The sequence below is a fragment of the Trachemys scripta genome, chromosome 5, assembly GCF_013100865.1.
Source record: "Trachemys scripta elegans isolate TJP31775 chromosome 5, CAS_Tse_1.0, whole genome shotgun sequence".
NCBI lineage: Eukaryota > Metazoa > Chordata > Testudines > Emydidae > Trachemys > Trachemys scripta.
The window spans coordinates 39,865,607-39,893,079 of record NC_048302.1 but is presented as its reverse complement, the minus strand read 5'-3'; the positions used below and the strand labels follow the sequence as shown (position 1 = coordinate 39,893,079).

Sequence of the window (27,473 nt, the reverse complement as noted above, 5' to 3'; positions counted from 1 at the left end):
TTTGCAACAGACAGCACAAGCTGGAGAGTTAAGGGGGCACAGCAGTCCCACAAATGGGGATCCCATCACAAATGGTACTTTATTTGGTGATATCATTGAAAGTCACTGTAGGCTGCATCTACTGCAGAACATGGCCTATGATTTCAAAAGAGCATATATAGCTATCTGCATTTTCTGTACTGTCTAACTTTGATCCAGTGAGTGTGCTCCAATTACTTCACATTAGAATTTACTTCAATTATAGTCCTGCCCCAGAAGGCTTATCTGTTCTGCGCCTGTATGGCGCCTAGCACAACAGGAGTCCCTGTTTTGGGCTGGGAATCTAGGTGCTATAATGAATGAATGAATAATGTAAAGCTTTCAACTATGAAATGTGTTATCCTGAGAAGCAACCCTTTAATTTCATTTAGGGAACTCCCAGTGAAATGCATATAACAAAACAAATAATTCGTTGCAATTATCCTCTGAAAGTTCAAAATGAAAAGTAAGCCTGAACAAGTGAGATTATGCAGCAGTTTCAACCCTAACAATCTTGAAAAGGCTTGCATCTTTCAACTTTTCTGGTGAAGGCTAACACAATGGAATGCTTTCAATGCGTACAAACAGATTTATAATATCCTTATAAGGGAAGTACAATAATGTTCTGTTTTGTATAGATGATTTTATGGCATGTCAAAAGAAGTAGGGTTTGCTGGTTATGGGATTTATTAGGCTACTATACTTGTTAATCTACATTGCTATATTATGCTCAATACCCCTTTTTGTATATGCACCCTACAAATACAAAAGAGTTTTTTCGTACAAGTACACTGAATATCAAAACAGACTTGCCTTTTTCAATTATAAAAGCAGCCAATGAATTGCTACAACTCTGGTACTCAGGATATTTGGCAGTCAGACTGTTAAAGGTTTCCCTGACAGCTCGTGAAAATTTTTCATACACAAGATGCCTTCTCTCTAGTGAAGAAAATAATTTAAAAAAGAAAAAAAAAAGACCATAGAAACCAACAAAATACAAGTTTGTAAGAAAAAATAGAACAAAGCAATGTCAAACATTCAGATGAGCTACAAAACTGAACATATGATAAAGTCGTTCAATACATTCACTAATCCATACTAAATAATGCCAACAGGCATTTTTGAATTAAAAAATTAAAAATGCATATGAAAAATTGAGAATAAGAAAACTCAAGCAAGTTATGCTAGTATGCTCCCTAGATGCAATCTATTAGACACAGCCTTTTATATCTTAAGGACAGAAATGTTAATTCTAACTCCGCCACTGACTCACTGTTTGACTTTAAGCAAGTTCATCTGTGTATTTATCCATCTATATGACAGGTACACCAATCTTACCTCAAACGTCACTGGGAGATTAGTGTCACTAAAGCAGAGACATCCCTGCATGAACCAGGTAGTAATATTTTTATAGGTATCAAGTTGGCAGGAATGAATACCAAATACAACTCTGTAAAGACATCTGTTAGCTTTCCAATTTAATTTTCGGGGGGGGGGGGGGGGGGGGGGGGGGAATGGATTTCCTACCATAAGGCATCTTTGAAATGTATGTTGATTCAGCTGAAACTATGGGTTCTGCAGGAATCCGAGGAGGACCTGTAAATTTAATTAAGAAAGTTTCAACATTTAAGACTTTAAAACATTCATTGTCATTTAGTGTTTCTAGCAGTAGAGTAGTTCAATTCTAGTTAAAAGTCCCAAAATAAAGGTTGCTGGAAACAGTTTTTTCAAGTTACATAAATAGAAATCGGAAGGCCCTCAAACAGCCAGGATAATTTAAAATTCACACTTTGCCATCTGTCAATTGTTTTATCATTGAACAAAAGTAAGCTACTTCCCAATTAATTTAGTTTCCCTAAATTAGTCCACATTCTATAAAGTACTGCTCTCTTTCAAAGCTATAGCAGGTGAGGACAGAAGATTATTAATAAAGTCCCTGTCTAAAAAAAACCAGGAGATTAATGTTGTGATAACTGAATTCTTCAGAAAGCAGTGACTTAGTGCAATAGGACTTTCAATAAAAAAAAGTCTCAGACTTTTGAACAAAATTTAACATTTCTTTTCACTACAAAGAATAGCTGTAATAATGTGGAAGACTCTACAAAAAAGAAACTGCTTAAAGGGTTAACTTCCTTATTGCTTTCTCCCCTTTGTAGATGGCAGGAACCTTGAAAGCAGCATTTAAAAATACAAGAGCAGGAAAGGGAAAATTTAAGGATTGCAAACTGATTAACTCTGCCGGAAGGATTCATTGGAATGGGAAGAGACACACTGATGCAGGAGTGTTAGTCAAAGCTACTCTAGACGTTTATTTTTAAAAATACTTTTATTGTAGAGATGTTACTGGAATATTTACCTGAACTTTCAAAAACCTTTGGTCCTGTATCGTCCAACTGGAGTAGCTCATCAAGAGCCAGTTTTGCTGCATTTGATTTAGACTCCTTTTTATTTTGCCCCAATCCTGTCTTATATTGAACTCCATCCACCACTGCACAAAAAGCAAAGTAAGCCCCTAAGACGTTGCCTAGAAAAAGAAGCCATATACAGTTAGAAGTTTATTTTAATGTATTCATTAGCTTTATGCATTTATAATTACGGAAGATCAGATGAATATAAGGCCAAAATATTTTAACAAATCCAAACTACTTTTTACAGCTACAAGAATTACATTTTATATTTACAATTCACCTTTCATCCAAGATTCATAAATAGATTACACACATTAATGAAAAGCCCAATTTTTCAGAGGTGCTAGGCCTTTCATTTTAGTGGAAACTATGGCCATTCGACGCTTCTGTAAAATGAAACTATTTTTCTACTTCTCAGTAGTGATGTGATGTTTAGGACCTGAGCTTTAGAGAGAGAAATTAAGAGTAAAAATTTCAAGAACACCTAGACTCAGGAGCCTGTGTTCCATTTTCAAAAGTGATAGAGGAGCCTAAATCCTATAGCCTTTCAATCAGACTAAGTCTCCTAAGTGCCCAAGTCACCTCTGAAAAAGGGGGCTTACATTAATGGTAAAACGTCCAATAATATATTTCCCAACATCAAAGTCTGTCAGAAAACAGAATTCCAGTTTCCCCAATATCTCAGCTTTCCTCTTGGGTTAGTTTAACACACATTACTTCCTAGTAGGCAGAGAGCCTAATGAAAACAAGACCTTTCAATCTCTTTTTGCATTGTACTGCACATGACAGGACAACCTCCTGTCATTGCCATGGTTTGATCTGTTCACCCAAGGCTACCTTGGTTGGACACGGATCTTTCACTGACTGGCTCACTTTCTCCCCAGTCCCACCATATCTGATTCAGTCTGGGGGATTCAACTGAATAGCACTGAAAAAGCATTACACTCCCCATACAGATGCAAGTCCACTGTGACCAAATATCAACCTGAAGCACCCCAAAACATGTAAGTACAAAGGATGCAAATTACATGTCAAGAAATGAGTATGTTCAAGGTTGCAAAACAACAACTCATATTTGGTACAAAGTTAGCAGGCCAAGTTGTAAATAAAGTTGCTTATAAGAATGACTGCCTATAGGTATGTCTACACTGCAATTAAAAACCCACAGCTGGCCCATGCCAGCTGACTTGGGCATGTGGGTCTCAGGCTAAGGATCTGTTTAACTGTGATGCAGACATTTCAGTGCAGGCTGCAGCCTAAGCTCTGGGACCCTCCCACCTTGAGCCTGAACATCTGCATCGTAATTAAACAGCCCCTTAGCCCGAGCCTGAGTCAGCTGGCATGAGTATCTAACTGCAGTGCAGACATATACGTCTTATACATATAAGAACTAATTGTCTAAAAAGTACCTGAAAAAAAGCATTCAAAGACCAGCGTGAGAGCATTTTCTATAACTGATTTTGTAGTGATCACATTAACCACTGATTGGATTACATGAAGGCATGATATAGGCATGGTAAAAATAGCTGTTAATACTACATACAGTGTAACCAACATTTAAAAAAAATTAGTTTCTGTATCAGCCAGTCACACCAAGTGCATGCAGAGCAACTTCATGAGGAAACAAGGACACTTTCTCTTAAAACCAGAAATATTTACCTGTTGTAACAGTTTCCTTCAAATCTAGTTGCACACGCTGCATTTGTGCAAATTGATGCAAGGCAGATACTGGGTTTATCTCCCCACGTTTATATTTTAGTATAAACTCCTTTGGTATTTTCTTTGGAAGAAGTGAAGTGATTGGAGGTGGATGGGCTGCTTTGGAACATAGCAAGTCTGAAACATGACCTAAAATATATTTGTTAAATTAAGATGTTAGCGTGTAGTAAGCTAAAAGCAATATATAAAAGTAAAATGAAAGTGTGAGAATAATATTGCTGCATCTCAACAAAGGCTACCTGGAAGATTAAGCAATTTGCATTTTATTCTAATTGAAGAGGTTGTAAGTAGTTTTGGTAACCCTGTAAAGGGCTTGTTCCTTGACTAATAAACCTGATAGTCTTTGAAGTTAAACCCAGTCACATGTAAACCCAGAACCAAAGGCCATAATTTCCAAGAATACAAGTACTTCCAGAGATTATCTGATTTAACAGATCAAAATCTATTTCATGGCATACAAAAATAGCAGAAGCACAAACCATAGTTCTTTACGACAGTATCACAAAGGACAATAGAGTTTTTGCCTCATGCTGTGGGCCCTCAGGTCCATTTTAACTGGTCATGCAGGTGCTTAGGATACAGCACTGGTGTTACCCTGTATCTACACTAGAAAAAAGACTGGACTTTAGCATGGGTTATCTTAGCCTGACCTAAACTTGATTACTTTTCCTAAGCAAGACACTGCCCAATTATCCAAGTATGTTTTGAGCTTTAAGCACAGGAGAAATAGTTTTCTCCAAAAAGTCACAAAAATGTTATTACTTTCAGTTCACAAATACACATAAGCACCTGCCACATGAAATAAACGCTGCATCTAAAGTATACAGAATAAGATTTCCTCTTCAGTTATAATAAACATATTGATAGACAAAAGACTCAGAAATAAGACTACCTGCTAAAATCTTAAACTCCCTCATTTGAAAGTTACATGTGCGGGGGTCAGGGAATTTGTTACTATCAAACAAAACTGTAGTTAAAATTCTCAGCTTTTTCTACAAAAGATGCTGAACACAAAGCCTGTTATATACATGTTGGTGCACTTTATATGAAGTGCTGTGTACACATTATAGACCTGATGAAAGAATAAACTCTAGATGGGCAGACCCCTGCACCCACATGGATCCTCAACTGCAGGTTCAAGGTAGAAGTTGCCCTAAAACAAGAGAGATGGGGATGAAGGCAGAAAGCAGATTAGTCAGACGAGAGGTAGCATTAGCTTAGTGGGCTGTAAGGATGAGGATTCTACACTTCTCTTTTACAGAAAAGCTATTTCTGAAAAAGTGTTTGTAGTTATTCAAGTTATTAAGATGAAAATTCCCTGTACTTCCACCTGTAGAGTCAACCAGTTTATACACACAAATTCCATGGATGTAACATGTGATGTTAAATCTGGATAGGTTGCATCTCTTTAGTTACACCACTGCTGGATAATAATTAAGAAACAGTCAAATAATATGTTTATTGACATGTACAAGTAAAGAGGAAAAAGATCAAAATTCGTTAAAGTTAATAGTTCTAACCTTTTATTTGCCCTCAGTATCTTATTTTTTTAAATTGGTAAGTAAAATAGTTTTTGGTAAAAGGCAAGTAGATGGCATGTCTAGGCAGGTTAATTTTCATTACAATTTTGCAAAGCCATTTGTACTAGTGTTGAAAGGCCATTCCTAGAAGCAAATCAACTTAATAAATGTAAAGACAATACCTGTGATGTGTGTCACCTTACGTGCTGAATTTGGCATGTTGTAATTTTCAGAAGATGAAAACATCAGGCCCATATTCACAGGGTGTGAAGATGGCTGAGGAGGGGCTTGAGGAGGCGGTTCAGTGGGCAAGTTCTTTTTTAGCATCTGAGCAAAGCTGGGTACTCTGGAACTTTGAAACCAGTCATTGTTGTGAGCCATTTTTCCATCTACCTACAAGCCAAATTTAGCCAACAGGTATTTTTAAGGCTGTTGAACATTAGCATAGCATAGCAAATCTGGACAATTTCCCCACAAATTAGTTTTACATGTTTCATGGCTCCTGATTCTTTCTGCTAATAAATGAAGTTACTAAATTCGAAAGCACACTAATAATAGTTGAGACCCAAACTTACAGACTGGGGGGAGGGGGACAGAAAATAGGAAGATAATGGCAATGTTAACCGTCAGCTAAGAACTTTCTCCCCTTCCTTGCAACCACAATCTGAAAAGCAATTGTCCTGCTGAGTCCCAGGTGCCCTAGATCAATAATCATAAACCAGGAATCCAGGGCCCCATAGAGGGCCATGAGCAGATTTCAAGGGGGCCTCCAAGCAGGGTCAGCATTAGATTCACTGGGGCCCAGGGCCGAAAGCCAAAGCCCCACCTCATGGAGCTAAAGCCAGGTCCCTGAGCCCCACCACCCAGGCCAGAAGCTGAGGCCTGAGCAATGTAGCTTTGTGGGGGCCAAGGCAATTGCCCTGCTTGCTACCCCCTAATGCTGGTCCTGGCTTTTATATGCAGAAAACCAATTATGTGGCACAGGTGGGTGGTGGAGTTTTTATAGCATGTTGGAGGATGGGGGGAGGTTCAGAGGTAACAAAAAGGTTGAGAACCCCTCCCCTAGATTACAAGAGCAATGGAAACAGAAACTCCAGCACGGCTACCCAGGATCAGCAAGGTAGAGCCGCACGTGGCTGGCTTTCACGCTGGTTCAGGGTCTAGCCCCTTTGGGTCAGGGCAAACGGGACGGGAAGGCTCCTGCGTCCCACTGTCCGGCAGGCGCCGGATCGGGCCAGGCTCCCCATGGGAAGGGATCCCAGCCTGACGCCATCCAACCACCCGCGCATTGGAGACTCCCAGCGGCTTCCCCACAGCAGGTGCTTGTATCAGCCCCACACCTCTGCAGGGCAGGCGCAGCGACGGGAGCAAGGGACGTGCAGTGGGGCTGCCTCCCAGTGGGGAGCGCAAGCTACTGGCTGCACCAGGTGAGGATCACCCTGCAGCCCCCTCTCCGGGGCACGGACTCGGAGACGAGGCCATGTACCGCGACTGAGACTTGCCCCAGAACCACCCCGGGGCCCTGCCCGGTCGCACCGCGCGACAGCAGCCCCCCGCAGTGATTTCACTTTTCCCCGGCTGCTGCCTCCCTCCGCACCGACGCGCCTGCTCGAGGCCGCGGCCCGAGACAACGCACAAACAGGGGTGTGTGACGCCCCCGCCCCGAGGCTGCGTCTCCCCACTTGGCCGTCAGCGGGGCGCAAGGGCGTCTCTCAAAAAGCCTCGCCCTCGGATCACGTGATCCTCCGACCAACCGCCGCCGGGCTAGCTCGTGCTGCCGACAGGCCTGGCTCGAGGCGGCTCAGTGCGGGGACGGGGAGTCGGATACGGACTCGGCCTAAGTCACAGGGGCTCCGTGTCTCTCGCCTCACGGGGGCGCACGCCACATAGAGCCCGCTAACGTCATCCCCCCGGCTGTGCAGATAGTCCGGGCGGGCCGCCCGGGGTCCTTCTGCAGCCCTCTAGCAACGAGCAGCAGGAGCAAACTGGAGCCCCGAGCGGGCGCGTGCAGTATGACCGGCCAGCGGCCGCCCCTCCCTATGGGGGCGACTCGGTGGAGCTGGCGGCCCTGCGCTCAGGTGCTTTGTCATGCACCTGCCTCCTCTCGGGGGAGCTGGACTCTGCTTCCCGAAGCAGCACCGCAGCCGGCGGTGGCCTCCCGCCCCAGCCACGCCCCTTCCCCTGTAGCGGCCTCGCAGCGCTCATTGTCAGCGACTCCGAACCGGCCTCGAGGAGGTAGGAGTGAGCTCGGGCGCCGAAGCCCGGCCGCTGGGAGATGGCAGCGCCGGGGCTGTTATGCCTCCTCTCTCCCAGCCCCAGGGCCGCTGTGTGCACGGGACAGCCCCTGGCGTAGCCACTGTCGCTGGTCCCCGTCTAGACATTTTCCTGTGTCTCTGGAGCCTGGCTCTTGAAAAAGTAGAATGTAGAACTAACCCCCCCACACGCACTTTTGGCACGAAGCACCAGCCTCTGCCTCGCTGTGGGAAAGCCCCACGCTAGTGACTTTTAAAATCCCAAATGTGGACATAGGAAAACGTAGAACAAGAAGCCTCAACAGTGACCTAGTTTTCAGCTACACACGGTTCAGGCGATGATATCCAGAGCAGGGGGGTTTACATATGAAGAGGAGAAAAAATATTTTAAAGAACAAATATTTAACAAAAATACTATAGAAAGGTGGATTATATTGACTACATAAAAGGTACAGTACCTTGTCTTTCATTAGATAAATAAGTGTGTGTGACTGAAGGAAACATTAGGAAGTCAGCGGGCCAGAAAAGGTATTTTTGTTTTTGTACCGCTGGGTGTGCATGTACAGACATTTAATTTTGACTTTATTCACATTGCACTAATGAATGTTGGGCTTTAAAAATTTATAACAGATGCAAGCAAAAGTGTTAAACTACACCCATATATAACACCATAAAGCGTTCTTAGTAATCCTGAGAGGAGCAAAGTAATTTGTGATGCTAGAAGTCTTATTGAATAAAAAGTGTCTGAAAAATCATGGCTTCCACAGGTTGTTGTAGGCTTCCAGATGGTGTAAGAGACTTATTTACTGTATTAAACGCTTAGATTTGCATTGGATAGCTTGTCATTTTTCTATTGCATTATTAATGAATGTTGCCCTAGCTCTGCCTGTCCCCATTCCATTACAGCTGAAGACATTATAAACTACAGACTTTTTTCTTAGTACTTGTACAATTAAAACTCTGTAATGTAATGTGTTTCCAGTGCTTGAATTAGGGGACATAGATGTGCATGCCCCACTAACACTTCTTATTGCTACTTTTTGAGAATAAGAAAAAAAATTACAACACAGTTACTGTTTTTTATTACAAGTGTAACAAACTTAAAATGATTTTTAGCACTATGACAATCAGTTCCATAAATTATATACATACAGGAATTTACACAAGTCTACATTGACAAAAAAAGCCATTAACAGAATCACATTAACAAGGGTTTGTGTGTTATGGCCAATAAAAGTTATGAAAATTCACAGTTAATCTGCACATATTTTAAAGATGCAGGAATCATATTGCACATAATAAAACTGTTAATGCTAAACAGCAGATTTACAGTATTTCACCTATTCTTTCACAGAATATACATTGGTCATTAATCATGCAATACTTTACCACATACAGAATGGTATTGTATACCACTGTAAACAGTCACTTACAATGTAAGTTTTAAATATAGTAGCAAAAAAGCTGTTAGGTTTCTCTTTAAATCATACTTAAAATAAATTCTTATTATACAATAAAATATCAGTCTCAGACAGAATGGAAACAAAATTATAGTTTTGTCACAAATATTTTCAGTGTTCTTCCTTGTCCTTTCCTTTCTTTTCTTTTTCATCCTGTAGAGCAGTACCAAGTTTTTTGATAAGGACTGACAGAACTTTGTCCAGTGGGTCCATTACCCCCCGTTGAAGCCACTTAGGAATAGTAGTCCTGGCATGATGAAAGCCCAATTTTTGAAGAATGTAATCAACACCCACTGGGTCAATCTTTCTTCCAGTCCAAGAGATTAATCTAAAATACCCCCCAAAAAACCCCAAAAGGTTAAATTTCTGTGTTAAGTGTAAAACTCAACTCAGCCTTAAAATATGGCATAGAAACTAGAACCTTCATCACAAGTTAACATTGGCATTGTCAAATCTTAAACTTTTCTACTTCTAAACTGTGAAAGTCCAACAGGCATTTCTTTCAGTCTCAGCTAACTTATGTAAATAAATTTTGTATTTAGACCTTTTTGGAAGGACTAGATGATTCAGGAGATCACAGATGTAATACGTTATCTCTGGATCCTGTATCAATTTGAACCATGTTATGGTTAACCAAAAATGGTTATTTGATAGATGTTTTATTGGCCTGGATGGACTGAGTGGTGGTCTCAGAGTCCATTCTTAGCAGGCAAGTGTTCACTTATCAAAACATTATAGTTAGCAGTAATTGGTGCCTTGTTAGTCTCAGCAGAGACCAACAACTGAAGAAGGCATGGAGACTACCCAATTACCCCCTCATTCTCAGAAGTGATTCCTGTTGGTCAAGGATGAAGTGCATATTTAGGGCAGGGGATGCCTGTACACCTGCTACTGCATTTGTTGTATGGGAAGTTTCATCAGGCATATGGCAACTTTTAATGAGACTTACTTTCATTCTATAATAACTTTTAAAAAATAATATTTAATAGTTGCATTCCCATTGTGAAAATGGAGGAAAAAAAAGTTTTCCCTTCCTGCATGAAAAAAGGAGTTTCTTAAATTACATCAGTAGAGGAAGCAGGGGATCTAACTAGCTGACAATCAACAGAAAGTGAATATTTGAAAGAGACATTTCTCATCTGAATGTCTGCCTCAAATTATTTTTATAGCCCCCAGAAGTGTTACACAGTTTAAAAATGTAAACAACCAATAGATCCCTGACCCCAACAGCTTACATTCTCAATAGAAAACATACTGACAGAATAGAAGAAGAAAGGTTCTAAGTTCTTCTTTTAAATTGGGAATTAAAGATTGTTTGAACAATAGCAGAAAAAGGTAAATGACAAGTTAATGTGTGGTCCTTAATGAGCTGCATTTCGCTTCATCTTGACTTTGAGCACCTGAGAACCTTACTGTTGTGTGTGCAGGAGTTCTAAGCAGTATAACTTTCAGTGCCTTTATCCAGTGGCTACTCTTGAATTGGGCTTGTCAGTCCTAAGTGAATTCATTAGGCACCTGACTAGACCTCTTACATGCACACCATGATCCAGCGGATCAACAGTTGTCTATGGTGAATGATGGTATTACCCAGCATTTGTTACCAAATGACATTTCAGATACTGTAGCAGGTGTCTTCCTATCATCATTTAATAGCCAAAGCAGAATCTGTGATAGCTTCCATAAGGCTAGATCCCATTAGGAGGTTAACTATCAAATTAAAACATCTGTGGTTTGAAGAATAGTCTCTGCAGATAATACTATTACTCAGCCAAAATAAATGTAAAATTGAATATACTGCAAAATAAGCCTGCTAATTACCTAAGTGTGGGTTCCAGATGCCAAGTATTGCACATAAATTCTCTCCAGTCTACAGTAGTGTAAGTAATACTTTCTTCTGCATCTCTCTCAGAGGAACTCTCATCAAGCAAACTAACTGGACTTTTCTGTCCTGGTCGAGTAGACAAAATACGAGGTGGAAAGATGGCTACAAAGCGGGGAGGAAAAAAGTAAAATTTCATTCATGGGAATTTAGTCAAGGCTTTGCTTGGACTTGGTAGTAAAGTAAGTGCAGACTTCATTCTTATCGTGGACACATCTTACTTCAACAAGCATTAGGAATATAATTTTTAAGCTCCTTTAACCTCCTTTAAGAGCAAGTTACACAACGTAAAAATAAACTCTCAAAATCCTCAAGTCTAATGAACCTTAAATACCTTAAATTCCCTTGCATCTGAAGAAGTGAGGTTCTTACCCACGAAAGCTTATGCTCCCAATACTTCTGTTAGTCTTAAAGGTGCCACAGGACCCTCTGTTGCTTAAATACCTTAATAATGTAATGTTTATTGTGCATGTATATTTTAAAAAAACTATTCACACTGAATGCAAGTATCTGTGCAAAACATTGGATTTCACACACACCAGACACCATATTTATGACTTTCACCACATTTGTAATTCACCTCTCTTAAACACATGCAATACCTTGCTGTGGACATAGTAGCAAAAGGAGGGCAGACACATGCATGGAAGTTGCAAGTTCTCATACACAAAGATGAAGTTTTAATGTTAACAGTTTATAAACTTATCAGTTTTTTAAAGTTTGTTTATTCTTTAGATTTTTGTGAGCTCAAAGAAGCTAGGTTTCAACTTTCTACCTTCAATCATTTTTGTCAGTGTACATAAGAAATACACAAGATTGATTAGTTATTTTTATATTAGTTTACATTTGCTAAAGATTAAAGGACTTGGTATTTAATAAACTAATACACAGATCTTCTATAGCATTTTTCACTTCCTACAAGATGGATAAAATTGAGAATTTTTAAAAAATAAAAAATTGTTTTTAACTTAAATCATTTAATTTGCTTATTAAAGTTTTTTTTTAAATATAAACATATTTAAAATAAAATCTGAATTTAATACAAAATAAGTTAAGGCCTAAACTTATTAAAATCTATTAAAACATTTTAAGAAAAAATAAATATGCTGAATCCATGGGCCGCTATGAAAAATTGAGTTAAAGGTTACTTTTCTATATAAAGAAAGATGTTTTTCCTGATTCTAACTTGAGGTCAAGCTTTATAAATATGGCACAATAGGTTGTGTACTTATTAAGGGCTTATTTTGTTTAATAAAAATACATTTTGTATGCTCTTTTGTGCATGTAATTAAATTTCAGTTACCATCCTATTACAGCTTGACACAAGTCATTTTCTAACATACTAAAATGTACAATTAATAAGAAGCTAAAAATAATAACCTATATAATTGCTTAAATAAATGTATATAGTTATAGTGTACCCTCCTAGATAGCAAAGAGATGTACCAAATCTAGTGTAAAGGTGCCATTTACTTGAAAATCAACATTTTAATGGTTATCTCAACCAATGAGAATGCACCTTTCTTTAGAAAATAAAGTACAAATAGAAAACTTGACTAAAATCGATTATTTAAATTGAGACTTTCTACTTGGTTATTTAAGTCATCTTGATTTAAGTCAGTCCACCTTGATCTACAGCTTTACAAAGAAAATAAACATATGGCAAAATTAAGGCAAAACTAAGGCACAGAAATAAAGTAGTTTGCCCCAGGTCACACATCTGATAAGTTGCAGAGCAAGGAACAAACTCCAAGTTTCTTGACTTCTAATCCAACAAAACAACCAAGCAAGACTCAGACATTTTTGTTAGTGTAAGAACAAATCTCAGCTTGTCTACACTATTGCTTAAGTCGACGTAACGTATGTTGTTCAGGGGTGTGAGAAAGCCACCCCCGAGTGACGTAAGTTACATAGACTTAAAGCAGTATCTACACCACGCTATGTTGGCAGGAGAGCGTCTCCCATTGACATAGCTTCCGCTTCTTGTTGAGGTGAAGTAATTATGCTGACAGGAGAGTGCATCTTCACCAGACATGGTGCAACTGCGCAGATGTAGCGCAGTAGTGTAGACTAGCCCTCAGTTATTAGCAGTGCTCTTTGGAAGACATAGCTCTGTAATCTCAGTTACACTGTTAGGGTAGGTTTTTCAAACTCGCTCGGTGTTGTCTTTATTCTAGTCCCATTGATTGTAATGGGAGCAGAATTAGGCCAACACTAAACATTTTGAAAACCTAGCCCATAAAAAGCAAGCCTTCATTTAAACAAAACAAAATTTACTTTATCATATTAATAGCAATGTATAAAAATAAATTCATACATAAGTGGCTTAACATAAGATGGTTCATTTATATTCCATCATAAAGAGGTTTTTTTTAAACCACATACCTTTTTCTTTTTCTTTAAGATAAGCAGACACCAAGTCATGCAGAAACATGATTAATTCAGCATCCATCGTCACACAAATGTGGTCTGTGAATTCAGTTACTACACTGCACTCCACCGTTGGTTTAACACTGGTGTCTGGACAAAGAAACGTAATTTTAGCATACTGTAAAGTGATTATATATATATATATATAATCCCTCAGGATTTAATATCAGAATTCACTCTAGGTTAGTTTAAGAAAATGAAGTAGCCAGTGTCCTTCTACCCAGAACTCCAACCATCTTCAGATTAAAATCCCAAAATTTGATCTGGTTCTCAGATTGTATTTTCTTGCATAGAAAGCCATTAGTCTGTCAGCTTTTCAGTTTTTAGGATACAAAGGTTAATTCTTCTCTCAGACCAATTTTACACCAGTGTAACACCACATACTTCAGTGAAGTAAAATCTTCTAATCCCACTGCATGATCAGAATTGAAGTAATAGTTTTGAATGGTGAGAGAGAAAAAAAGAAAAAGATGTCCATTGCACCTTGTAATGAAGGTTCCTGTGGCTCTTGAACATGAATGGATTTAAAATCCAATTGCATCCTTGGTAATGCGAAGATGGTTTCAGTCTCGTGGTTGTAACTGGATCCTCCTCTGAATCCACTTAACAAGCTTGAGTTTTTCACTGTTGTGCTGCTTTCTGTGTTGTTAGCATCAACGTTTCGAAGCAGGTTTAGTTCTATATGGATAACAGCAAATGTTGCAATTCAGCAATCTTTATTGAAAAGCCTTATCAGCATTTAAGGAGACAGATTTGCAAATGTTCTAGCCTAATAATGGTTTTGTTTTTCACTGCAACATGGTATTTCAATGTCAAGACTGGTCTCTCACTCCTAAGAATGTCTGGGCTGAGAACACTCTAGGAAGTACATTTATTCAGAGGTAAGGGTAATGTCTCAAATCACTCCCACAGCATCCTTGGGGCATTATTCTGTACTCCTTACTCCTTCCAGATAATTTTGCCTCAATAAAGAGAGACTACTAGGGCCCATACATCTTCACCATAGTCATGTTTTCAATTACTATTAAGAAAGCGTTCTAAAGAATGGATGGAAGACTGACAAATAATCATTTTGGTTTTTTAAGCAGTATATACACACATGACTTTTTCATAACATTTTCTCTAGAAGCCACCACTTTAATTAAGGTTTCAAAACAATCTTTGTTGCAATCCCCTATTTTCAAATGCTTGGAACTTAGCACAACATTCACCTTAATTTTGGAAATGTAATGTGAAGATACTAATAATATATTCCCAATTATAATAAGTGTGACCATATTGCTGCACCCCCCACTCAAAGGAATAGTAGGGTGACCAGACATCTCGATAAATTTTTCAGTGTTTGTCCCGCAATTTGCATTTCGCAATTTGTCCCGATATTTCACTCTTTTTTTTTCTCCGTCGGCAGACACCCACACTCTCCCCCACCCCCCGTGTCCCGATATTTTGTTCCTCTCATCTGGTCACCCTAAGGAATAGTTCCAAAACTGGTTGAACTTTGAACCTTCAAGTTTGGTAGATACACTGCTCTGAGCAGGAAATAAACTGGTTTTGCAATAAGGCTACATATGTTTAATAGCCAGGATGGCATATAAGCAGTGAATTATTGAGTTACAGTAGAAACTTAGAGTTACGAACACTTCGGGAATGGTGGTTGTTCATAACTCTGAATTGTTCGTAACTCTGAACAAAACATTATGGTTGTTCTTTCAAAAGTTTACAGTTGAACATTGACTTAATACAGCTTTGAAACTTTACTATGCAGAAGAAAAAAAAACTCCTTTCCTTGTTTAGTAGTTTACGTTTAACACAGTACTGTACTATATTTGCCTTTTCTTTGTTGTTTTTTTGGTTTTTGGTCTCTGCTGCTGCCTGATTGCATACTTCTGGTTCCAAATGAGGAATATGGTTGACTGGTCAGTTCGTAACTCTGGTGTTTGTAACTCTGAGGTTCTACTGTATTAGCTCCACACTTAAAGATCAAAACACTATGCATGTGTGTTAAGTGCATGGTGCTTAGAAGTCTGATAAGCCTGAGGGATCCGATACTTGTAGCGCCAATGGAGAACTAGGCCAGAAGTCTATCTAGGTTTTTATATTGCCCTATACATAGAATCCAAGTATCTGTAAGAGTCTTGCTGTGTTAGTCAATCTTTGGGAAGCCCGAAGTCCACCTTGATTTGTCTCTGATTTCTTGGGTGAGGGGCAAAGAGAGAACCTTTTAAAGTGAAAGCTTTAGAATAGAAGTTTAAACCTCACTTTTATTCTAGCATTACTTATGTGAAACTCTGGGGGAACATGACCCAGTAATGGGGTTTCAAGTAAGTGAGGTATGGATTATAGGGGTTTAGCTTTTCTACGAACATAAAATATCTATTCTTTTGAGCTAAACTCCTCTTTTTCCCTTTTAACTTCAATGGCTTTAAGTCAACACGTTCTGCAGTTGATTAGCAATCAGGCCAGAAATTAATGAATATGAATCTAACCTTCATTCCTTGTAGCAGTAACATAATTGAACCATTCTTTCACACTTGCAACCCCATGTGGTGGGTTTTCATGGCGGCGCCTTGTTATCTTGGTGATTGTTGCCATAGGACTTTCTAGGGCTCCACAGGGTTTGGTGACCATTGTATTATGACCCAAATGAAAGTCCAGTGTTTGTACAACGTAAGTAGAATGCTCACTAGAACCTGTGTCAATGTAAAAAAAAAAAAAAAACATTCTGAAGAGAGTAATAGTATGATAGGGCTTGATCCTCCTATCACTTGTACAAATATAAATCAGAAGTAACTCTAGTAAACGGATAGGAGAACTAAAGCCTCCCTATTTATAGACAGAAAAGATTTATCAGAACAAGAAGGCTGTCTTCCTACCTTGGCAATATAAAGTCTCAAATAAAGGACGTATCAAATATTATACTCAGGTAGGTGTTTTCCTTTATGCAACAGATAAAGCAAGAAGCAATATATTCTCTCTGGTACACCATCACTATTTTAAACACGTAGAAGCTTTTTGGGGAAAAGAACAATATTGATACAAAGTATAGGAAAACTGCTTTGCTTGGTTAGTGATGGTCAATTATGGTTCAAGAAAAGGTTCTAAAGTGAAGGATGCATTAAGGTTTTAGTTACCATCTTCCCAAATTTTTTGTGCTTCTGTCCAAAATGCAATGTTGGGTTCTTCAAGGTGAAACAGTGCCCAAGATTTTGAACGGAAATTAGGTCCATGGAAGCATGCCAGTGTCATGTGATTTCCATGCAAGCTCATGGATCCTCCAAACTGCATTCCGTCTTCTGGTAAAGGAACCTGAAATAAGGATATGTGGCCCCCAGATACTACTTTCAAAACCCCTGGCCAGTGGCGATGATGGGCTGCATCCAGCACTAGAGAAAAAAACACAAATATAGAAAGGTCCTCAAGCTTGACTGTGAACTTTACAGAAGTGGAAGGTACAACTGTAAAACACCTGCTGGAATTCCATGTCTACTGAAAATCTGACTGTGGCTATACTAACTTTATACAGTCTATTTCACTTAAATTGTTTCAGCCTTGTCACGTGCAAAGACAGAGGAGATGAAAAAAAAAATATCCAAAAAAACATACTTGAATATCAATAAAACTCATATTTCTTTTGATCAGATTAGGAGATGCCCAAGTTCACGTCTGACAAGAAGATAAATGGCTCCAGCAGTGACTATTGCTAGTCTTCATAGAGACAAGGCTCATGAAATTGACCAAACAGCAGACAGTATGGAAAAAGATAACGTTAGCTGGTCTTTTAATTGCTTACCACCTACTACTGTGGGTCTCTAACCCTTGATTGGGGCCACTAGGCATTACTGTACTACAAAGAAATAAGAATAAGCAGCAAAGATTAATATAGAAAATTGTACTGGTAGCCCAAAGGCAACCCACACATACAAACTGTCAAAATGGATTCAACAATTACACAAAATGTGAAGAATAGGATAGTCTAAAAAGAGTCAGCAATAATAAAGAAATAATATACAGCTTTAAGGTTGGTTAGAAAGTTAGACGACAAACATGGACCAAATATATCAGAGTCGTAGTGCTACCCAAAAGGGCACAAACCTTACATTTACTGAAAAAGGTTACTCAAAACCATTGACAAGGATCACATATGTGTGGAACATAGTAACTTATATGTGAGCTATTCAAACCAACAGCCAATCCACTACAGCATAACCTTTACCGGTAACGCGAGAGCCAAGAAAAAAATGCAGCACTGAGGACTAAGGCCAATGATGCAGGTTTGGAGGAAGTACTTCCATAAAAAAAATGCAAAAATTTAATGTGCAACACAAAGAATATTATGTACCTATTCTGGGAAGCAACTCTGGCCAAAAAATTACAGGATACAATTTTCACTATCGCAGATGCTGTGTAGAGTAGTCAGTGGATTAAATTACCTTGAACACTATACAAAAGAGATCTCTGATGATAGTATTCTCCTTTGATTTTTATAACTCGTTCCTTCTTGTCCCGCCCAGTCCCAAACTCAACCATCCACATATTTGAACTGTGGTACTGAATAATATCAATTTAATAACTACTGTTGGCTAAACAGATGTATAAAACTGCTACTTATTTGAACATACAGAATTCCAGTGAGTACGGTGAAGGCGTGCCAATCGCTCTAGGATCAAAAGAGGGATACTAAAATGACATGAAATATTCCCTGTTCTATCTGCCTTGTGCACCACAAGTATGTTGAAGTAGGTGTACACCAGATATTTTTAAATACTAGATATTTTAAAATTTCTTGTGTAGCAAGGAAGTCCCTAGATTCTTTATTGGTCATTAACAACTTCCACATTTGATTAGGAGAAATGGGACCCTGACACTTCGGAGTGTTTAAATGAGGGCTAGTCAAAAATAGAATACGATTTTCATGAAAAGCCTTGGAAAAAAACAAATATTTTCCATTTTGCTTGATATTTTTTTCTTTTTAATATTTTTTATGAACATTTTTAAATTAACATTGGTTTAATTTGAATTTTTTAAAGGCTTTTAATTTTTTGGGGTTCCCTCCCCACACGTTTTCACTTCTTTCCCCACTGGAAAAAGGAAGGGGGGAGAGGGAAAAAACCCTTTGAAAACCCCAAAACAAAGTTTTTCAAAATACAAGAGTTTTTGTTTTAGTGGAAAATTCATTTTTCATCTAAAAATCTGACAACAAAATTATCAGCCTACTTTTATATTTACCAAAAGAGTGTACATTCACAAGAAGAGTGCTGAACTTTATTTTTATAGGCAATCCCTGCCACAAAAATCTGTGGGAGATGTACTGAAGCTTTAGCGTGATATCTTGTTACACTAATATTAATGCTTTAAAATTCTATGGGACTTACTCTCACACATTAGTGTTTGCAATACTGGAAACCTAATTCTGTAAAAATCTCACCTATAAATGGTACTGTATAACTAAGCTTTTTATTTTTATAATACATACATTGCTCGTGTGAGCTTTTCTCTATATTAGCCACTGTCTTAGGAGGAAGATAAGGAACAGGTCCCCAGGTAGACAAAGCCCGTTTGCTGGTATCAAACTGCTGAGTAAAGAACTCCTGAAGCTTCATTCCTATTTTTATCAGGTCTGGGGTGGTTGATCTTGAAATCATCACTTGAAAGATATCCCACTTCAAGTCTCCATGGACAAATATCTCACTAGAATATAAAAAGAGTAAGAACATTCACCAAAAATTCAGTTTATATTTGATTCAGTACAAAAAGGGACTTGTTTTCACTTTCCTAACCTGCATTATTTTAATTTAATTTTTGTCATCAGATATGATCTAGCAATTTTTTATGAAAAAATACATATGTACTTTCTTTATTCTTTTGGATGAGATAAATGGACAGAACTAGATAGTGGAAACATTAAGTACATTAAGAAGTATTACCTTTTATCAGAAATACTTGAATCCAAGGTATTATATAGATTAACTTTCCATTCATCCTGCAGTTTAAGATCTGCATTACTGAAGATTCCCATAAGGATACTGGACCCCATATAGTCAACACGTGCTTCTGTAGAACCCATAGTAATCTGAATTTTGTGACTGGGTTGCTGGTTTGGATGTTCAGAAATATGAGCTGAAACAGAATAATTCCATATGGATATACAAGATGTTAAAAATAAAGGACCAGATTCTCTAATGAATCCTGACCCTTTGTGCCACTCTGGTGTTGGAAAGGGGCTGGAAAGCCACTGAACTGTCCTAAGCATTGGGAAGTCCCCAAATTGGTATAGGACTGGCATATCCAGCTCTTACATCATCTTTCCTGCAGTTCCCAGCATAGGGGTGTTTGAGGAGCTATAGGGCACATTGGAGTGCTGTGTACTCTTCCAGTTCCCAACTGATAGAACACTTGGGGGCCACAATCAGCCAGTGCAGGTTAAGAGCAGCCCTGGCCCTGAGGCAGAGAACCATCCCAGAATCAGGGAATTGCAACTGATTCCTGTACACCCTCCCCCACCCCCAAACTTTGCCCAGTGGACAATGGGTGCAGCAGGTGAGATTCTAGGCCATCTATTTATATAATTAAGTAAGTTCACATAGGAAAATTTTGTATTACATATGTGCTTTTGGCTTTTCACATTATGTAAAAAAGTTGACACTTCAGAACACTACAGTTCTGTAGAATACAACTGCACTGGTGTAATTCGTAATGGACTTTGTATAGCAAAGTGTAAAAGTTTTAGTCTTTCCAACTTACCCACCATCTCCAAGGTATTAACATCTATGGTACCTCCAACCACACCTCCTCTGGAATCCAACTGTGATCTTCCCAGACCAACAGACATGCTAATTTCACGGTCTCTGTTACTACCCACAGATAAACGTCCTTGGCTTTTCAAACCACTGGTAGTCCACCTGAAACAGAGATGAAAAGTGGCAATGCATGAGTACTTCCAATACTTCAAACTGCAAGGTACCATTGTAAGCAGAAACTGTTGAGATAGGCATAGTTTCTTGTTTTACTGCACAGTTGTTTTTGAGTCAGTGTTTGGGACAAGAAAAATATATTTCCACAAATGAGAAAAGCCAAATGACAAAATAGTGCTGTTTCAGAAAGAACAGACACATAAGGTGTGAGAACAAGTTACTGGATGTAATTCTTCAGATTAGGCATGCGCCATCTGTTGGAGCATTTCAACACTGGAACATGGAATGGGCAGAATTGCTAAGAGCATGGATCTAGTATACTCTACGGTAATCTACCTGTGGAGAATGAAGCTTTTGACACACAAAATTTGGCTCCAAATGAAATGTTGCTTCCCCCCCTTCTCCATGAAGCAGAGATAATATAAAATAGAAGGGTTTGGCCCAAACCCGGCAAAGAGAAAATCCACCTTTCCACACCTCTGTGCCTCTTACAAATGGTAGTCTGATTTTCCCACATTGTCCTATACTGGTGATTTAGAAACCGACTCTCTGTAGAAATATCTATGCATATAATATAGTGTTCCTATGGCCAGTGGCCTGCCTAGGATAGAGCAGACTATAATTTCCAGAGGGCACTGAGGCTATCTCAGATCCTAATTTATGTCAAGTTCCTGAAGTCTGAGTGTAGCCTCAGTGGCTGTTAACACGTACGGTCAGTTTCAATTCAAGCAGACCATAAGTCAGGAAATCATACAACACTACATTTGTTCACTAGGGGCATTTAAAGTGGAATGGTAAGATTTAAAGCTATAAAAATACAAATAACCTAGAACAGTGGCTCTCAACCTTTCCAGACTACTGTACCACTTTCAGGAGTCTGATTTGTCTTGCGTACCCCCAATTTTCACCTCACTTAAAAACGACTCGTTTACAAAAATCAGACCTAAAAATACAAAAAAGTGTCACACCACACTATTACTGAAAAATTGCTTACTTTCTCATTTTTAAGCTTATAATTGTAAAATAAATCAACTGGAATATAAATATTGTACATACATTTCAGTGTATAGGATATAGACCAGTGTAAAAAAAATCATTCTCTATATAAAATTTTAGTTCGTACTGACTCTGATAGTGCTTTTTAGGTAGCCTGTTGTAAAACTAGGCAAATATCTAGATGAGTTGATGTACCCCCTGGAAGACCTCTGTGTACCCCCAGGGGTAAGTGTACCCCTGGTTGAGAACCACTGACCTAGAAGACAGCAAGTTTTGAATGTTCTTGGGGGACAACTGTTTAACAGTCTTTTTCCCCAAGCCAAATTAAAATATCAAACAATCTGCTAATTCACCAATTTTTCTACTTACGTAGTATTGCCCATTACATTGCTCATATTCATTTGGACATTTAATTGTTTCAAATTCATAGCAAACACAACCAGAGTTTCCCATGGTGTCCCCTGCTGACTTCCAGCTTTATTTGATTTATTAAACGGTGTTGATGTTTTCGAGAGCGTATCTAAAAACAGAGGAAAGTAAAGATTGAAAAAGACATTCCCTGAAGGAAAACTTGTAGGTTTTTAACATTAAAAGATGTTAACAGAAGACAAAACTGCCACTAGATTTAAAAGCACCACAGATGGAGAGGTTACTTACCTTAACAGTAATTTTAATTCTTCAAGAAGTTTTGTCCCTATGGGTATTCCAGTGTAGAATGCGTGCATACCCATGTGCTCTCAACTGGAGATTGTAAAAAAGCAGCATCCATGTGTCTGTACAGAGCAGCACCTCGTGTTCCCAGACAAGGACATATATATAAAAAAAAAGCATGGATCTGCTGCTACTCAGTTTCTTATCAACCATGAAACCAAAGATGCCACAGCAACTGTATATGCCTATGGATGCTCCACTCTCGGAGGCCCCCAAATAGTAACTAATGTAGAGGAGGGTGCTGAGGAGGCAAATCCAAAACAGTTTGGACAACTGTGTTACCAAAGGTAAGCAGGTAAGATAGTGTACTGCTTGGCAAACATGTGAACTGAAGACCAAGTTGCAGTCCTGCAGATCTCTGCTATGGGAACATCCTTCAGGAGGGGCAACAGAAGTGGAATGACACCCAGTGGAGTGTGCTGTTGCTCTGCGAGGGTGTTGTATCCCAGCAGTTTTATAACAGGTAAAGATGCAACCTAAAACCCATTTCAGAGTCTGAGTGGAAATTGGCTATCCATTCTTTCAGCAAAAGGTACAAAGCATCTTTGGAGAAGCTTTAAAGGTCTCAGTCTAAAGGAAGACGGAGAAGGCCCGCTTGACTTCTAGTGTGTGTAGACTAGTTTCCTCTCTGGAGGTGTCCTGCTTTGGATAAAATACTGGTAAACGAATTTCACGATTAATATGAAATTCAATGAGAACGTAGAGAGGAAGCAAGGATGGGGACACAGTGTGACCTTGTCGGGGTAAAAGACAGTATATGATGGGTCTGCCATGTGCACCTTGACACCCTCATTCTTTTGGCTGAAGCAACAGCAACCAGAAATGAAGTCTTAAGGGAAAGGTGAAAAAGAGAGCAGCTATTAGCTCAAAGGGGAAGCATCTCAAGGCATTAAGGACCAAGTTAAGGCCCCATGGGGGAGCAGGGTTCCTTAGAAGGGGAAACAAGTTGTGTAAGCCCTTAAGGAACCTAACCATGGTTAAGGGTCAAAGAGTGAAACCCCCTCAATAGGTAAATGGAAGGCCTTGATAGCGAGCAGGTGCACTCTGAATGAGCTTACTGACAAGCCTCAGGTCTTTAAGTCCAACAGGTAATCTAGGATTTTGAGAGTGGAGCATCCGAGGCATGCAAAGAATGGAGGGAACACCAGGAATGGAAATGTTTTCACTTCTGCAAGTAAGTCTTACAAGTAGGTGGTTTCCTACTAGATCTTATCTGACTAGAGCTTATTTGAACAGGGTAATTCCACACTCAAGAACCATTGAGGAGCCAACCCTTGAGACAAAGGACTGGGATGGATCAGGGCACCTGAGTTCCTCTCAGGGAAGACTTCCTGTCTCAGAAGATGAAGAGTTGTTGCCACAGAGAGGTGAAGGTCTGAGTAGCACACTTGTCTTGGCCTTGATGGCACTATGAGACTAATCCTTACTCCTATTTGTCTCAGTTTGAATAATGTTTTGAGGATCAGAGGTATGGGCAGGTAGAGCTGGGCAGGGGACCAAGGTGTTGTTGGGCATTTTCCAACACTCGTGGTCCTGATGAAATCTGCAATTGTATTCTGGGAGGCCGGGTACATAAACCACTGAGATTTCTATATGATGTGAGATACACTAGTTCCACAGTCTTAGCGATTCTGGTCATAATGACTGGGATCTTGCTTCCCCCAATGGTTTATATAGTACATCGCTGCCTGATTGTCCAGCAATACCCTGACAGAGGGGCCCTGTATATTGTAAAGGAAGTGCTGACAGGCGAGGCAAAATGCTCTTAGTTCTAGGATGTTTATGAAGAGTGCTCTCTTTTGTGGGGATCATTTGCCCTGTACAGTGGCCTCCTGTAGATGGGGAACCCCCAACCCAAGTGAGAGGCATCCATCATGAGGATTTTCTAGAGTGGAGGATGTGAAAATAGGGATTTCACTTCAGTGGGTTCTTCCACCACCTGAGAGAGTCTGTATGTTTGGCGGTACCATGATTGGTTTGGAAAGACCATCTGTTTGTGGTGTACACAGCCCTCAGGCAAGCCCCAAGACATCTGAGGTGCAGTCTTGCAACATAATGCATGTGGAATCATGCAACATAATGAATGTGGAAGCCAACATGTGGCCTAGAAGTTGTAAGCAGGCCCTTAGAGTTGTTTGTGGACTGTGCTGTAGGGTAGACGTTAGAATGGAGAATCTTACCTTGGTAAGGTAAGCTTGGGCAGTTAGCTAATCTAGAGTGATTCCCATGAAGACAGGAGTTAATGTCAGTGTTTTTAGATTAATGCAAATATCCAGGTATTGAAACAGTGTTAGTCCCTGAATGCTGCCAACTGAACCTCTAGAGCTGAGTGACCCCTGAGGTGCCAGTCATCCAAATATGGAAACACTGCAATGCCCCACCAACAGAGGTGAGCTGGCACTGCTAAAAAGACCTGGTAAAGACCCTTGGGAGACCCTTGGGGAGAATGAGGATTTGGTAATGTTTTGAGTCTATTAACCAGTGCAGAAAGTGCTTGTGGGAGGAGTGAATGGCTATATAAAAGGAGGTCAATGGCTGCAAACTAATGCCCAGGATTTAGGGATGGCAATATGCTGACTAAGGTTATCATCCTGAAGTGCTGTGAAAGGACACAGATGTCCATATTCTTGAGATTTAGAATTGTCCTCCAGCCTCTGCTTCTCTTGGGAACCAGGAAATATTTGGAGTGATATCCTCTTCTGATGAAGTCAGGAGAAACAAGCTTGATAACTCCAAGTGCAGGAGAGATTGCACTTCCTGCTTCAAGAGATCTTCAGGAGGCGGGCCCCTGAAGAAGAACTGGAAGGGGTGGGAGGGACAGAATGGAAATTAATGGAGTATCCCACACTGATCACCTACAGAATCCACTTGTCTGTGGTGATGCATTTCCTAGGCATGTAGGAAATGGTATAGGCAGTCTCCAAAGGGGGGAGGGATATATAGTGGAGTCATACAGCAAAAGATCTAGAGGGAGAGCTTGTTTGAGGCCCTCAAGCAAGCTGTCAAAATGGTCTCTTACACGGAGGTGCACATTTTGTGCTGGTCCTGATCACTGCCTAGGAGGCTCCGAAGATGTGAGATAGGGCTGTTGTGGGTAGTATTGAAAAAGCCAAGAACGGAGTGCAGTTTGAGACGTGCTAAAATGTCTCTTTGTTGCAGGCATGTATATTCCCAGTGAGCGCAGCATTGCTCTGGAGTCTTTAAGAGAGTGGAGTGAGGAGTCCATGTCACCACTGAAGCATTTGAGCCCTTCAAAGGGAAGGTGTTCCATAGTGTTTTGCACCTCTCTCAGGAGTCCAGATGATGAGCCAGGATACTCGCCTCATAACCACTGTGGTGGCTAGGGATCATGAAGCAGTGTCAGTGACATTAGAAATGGCCTGCAGGGAAGCTCTGGCGATTAACTGACTCCTTGTTGGAAGGAAAGGGTCTGGAACATGTTTAATAATTCCTTTTGTTGACAGCCTCTACCATCAGCTTCATTCCCTTAGCTGGAATGTAGTATTTGTTTTGCAAGTGGGCATAATAGTAGCAGGTGTTTGCCATAGAGCGTGAGCAGGTGAGAACAGTGACTCATTAATAGGAAGAGCAATCTTATCCTGGGGGGTGATGTTTAAAATATCAATCAGGAACTGCTGAGATTCCTGGAGCTCCTTTAAAGGAGTCTGCAGGAATTCCACCAGAGGCTTCATTAAGTCCTGAAAAGCCTAAAGTTGTCAGCACAGGAAGGTTGGTGGCACTGCAGCCTCAAAGGACTCGGCTGAATGGGGTGAGCCTTCCTCATTCTGTGGGTCCTGGTCCTCTTGGGTCTCCTCAGGTACTGAGGGGCCACACAGTACCGGCTTATGGTTTTGCAGTGCCTGTGAGTGATGCGGTACCAACCGGTGCGGGTGTTTCTACCAGGCTGATACCCTAGAGTGCCTGTCATTATAGGGAAAATACCTGTGGCAGGTCTGGAACTCTGAGGTTTTTGATATAACCCAGGAAGTGCCATAGAACTAAAAACAGTAAGTTCGGAAGGGGAGACCCCCCCTTTCAAAAGCACAGGATTGTACTAAAACCTAATATAATAATTAAAATAAAATTTGAGCTAATTAAAAGAATGATTTAACAGTAAGTGAGAAAAGGTGGGAAGCGGAGAACAGTGGATACCATAAATGCCCTCTAGAATAGCACACTACCTTTAAAAAAACAAAAAACACCATCTCTGGTAAAGGGTGCATGGGGACACATGTATCCTATGGTGGAGTGCCCCCGGGTCATATACTTGGAGAAGTACAACTAAAGATTGCTGAAAATTAAAACATTTACTTTGTTGCCTTAATTATCATGAGAATGAAGTCACTCATTTCTCTATTTTTATGAACACTGTCACGAGAAAAAAAAAATTAAATTTAGAGTCATCCATAAAATATAATAAATATTTGAAAGTCTTACAGATTTTACACATTAAACACTGAATCTTTGTATTTCAGAAATGGCAACATACATGGGGAGACCAGTGCAGCAGACATCTTTTCTGTCAAAGAGATCTAATCTTCTATAGTCCTTTTCCCATGTGTTGTATTAGGAGGACCTGGCTACTTGGATCTTTCCTGAATAGCTACTAAAATAAGTCAGCTTGTCCCTGGATACATATCAAAGTATTCCAAGCTCTCGGAGGAGCTTGGTACTGTCTATTTGCCCTCTTGGAAGTGACAGGTATTGATGTTGGAGTGTGCCACATGTCTTTTGCAGGATTAACAATCCCTCAATAGATAATGGCGAATCTACTAGACGTGGAAGGTGGAAGATTATGAGTGGGCCTATTCCCTCTGAGAACCATGCCTTCTCCAAAAGTGCTCTCTGGACTCCCCGCCAACTCTCAGTGTGACGTTCATGGAGGGACAAGGACATCTTGGGTGCAGTTGCAGCCCCAAAAGATGCTGCTGACCAAAAAGATCTGATCTTGCGCACGTGAGGTCCATGCGCACCAAGAGAAGAATCCACGTGGACAACCATGTTAAGAACCAATGGACATAATCTAGCTGTGTCCACACCGTACACACTATTGTAATAATCTTTGTATGAAATATGCCTTGTGAGGTATTATTTGAAAACGTATTATTTGCTGGTCATTACTGACATGATAAAAGGTGTATGTCAACACCGTATAAGATTCTATTGTAT

The 27,473-nt window shown here is 39.8% G+C and overlaps 2 protein-coding genes across 3 annotated transcripts in view; both read right to left on the bottom strand.

The window, feature by feature from the left end:
- The window catches only part of ADAD1 (adenosine deaminase domain containing 1), a 29,910-nt gene extending 22,236 nt beyond the window's left edge, over positions 1-7,674 (bottom strand). Inside the window, exons 1-6 of one of the 2 annotated variants that reach the window (XM_034772670.1) lie at positions 7,202-7,674; positions 5,848-6,058; positions 4,086-4,274; positions 2,375-2,542; positions 1,546-1,614; positions 832-957 (exon numbers count right to left, since the gene is read on the bottom strand). In XM_034772670.1, the coding sequence (XP_034628561.1) occupies positions 832-957; positions 1,546-1,614; positions 2,375-2,542; positions 4,086-4,274; positions 5,848-6,046 (751 nt within the window). In that variant the 5' untranslated portion in view covers positions 6,047-6,058; positions 7,202-7,674. Of the gene's footprint in view, positions 1-831; positions 958-1,545; positions 1,615-2,374; positions 2,543-4,085; positions 4,275-5,847; positions 6,479-7,201 lie in introns of those variants that run through there. The other variant, XM_034772669.1, reaches the window with a different exon arrangement.
- A 1,308-nt stretch (positions 7,675-8,982) lies between these two features.
- Positions 8,983-27,473, bottom strand: part of KIAA1109 (KIAA1109 ortholog) — a 244,747-nt gene continuing 226,256 nt past the window's right edge. Inside the window, exons 70-79 of the mRNA XM_034771463.1 lie at positions 21,963-22,113; positions 20,428-20,585; positions 19,611-19,803; positions 19,160-19,374; positions 16,818-17,069; positions 16,173-16,376; positions 14,170-14,364; positions 13,642-13,776; positions 11,196-11,361; positions 8,983-9,705 (exon numbers count right to left, since the gene is read on the bottom strand). Of these exons, the coding sequence (XP_034627354.1) occupies positions 9,489-9,705; positions 11,196-11,361; positions 13,642-13,776; positions 14,170-14,364; positions 16,173-16,376; positions 16,818-17,069; positions 19,160-19,374; positions 19,611-19,803; positions 20,428-20,585; positions 21,963-22,113 (1,886 nt within the window). The 3' untranslated portion in view covers positions 8,983-9,488. The remainder of the gene's footprint in view (positions 9,706-11,195; positions 11,362-13,641; positions 13,777-14,169; positions 14,365-16,172; positions 16,377-16,817; positions 17,070-19,159; positions 19,375-19,610; positions 19,804-20,427; positions 20,586-21,962; positions 22,114-27,473) is intronic.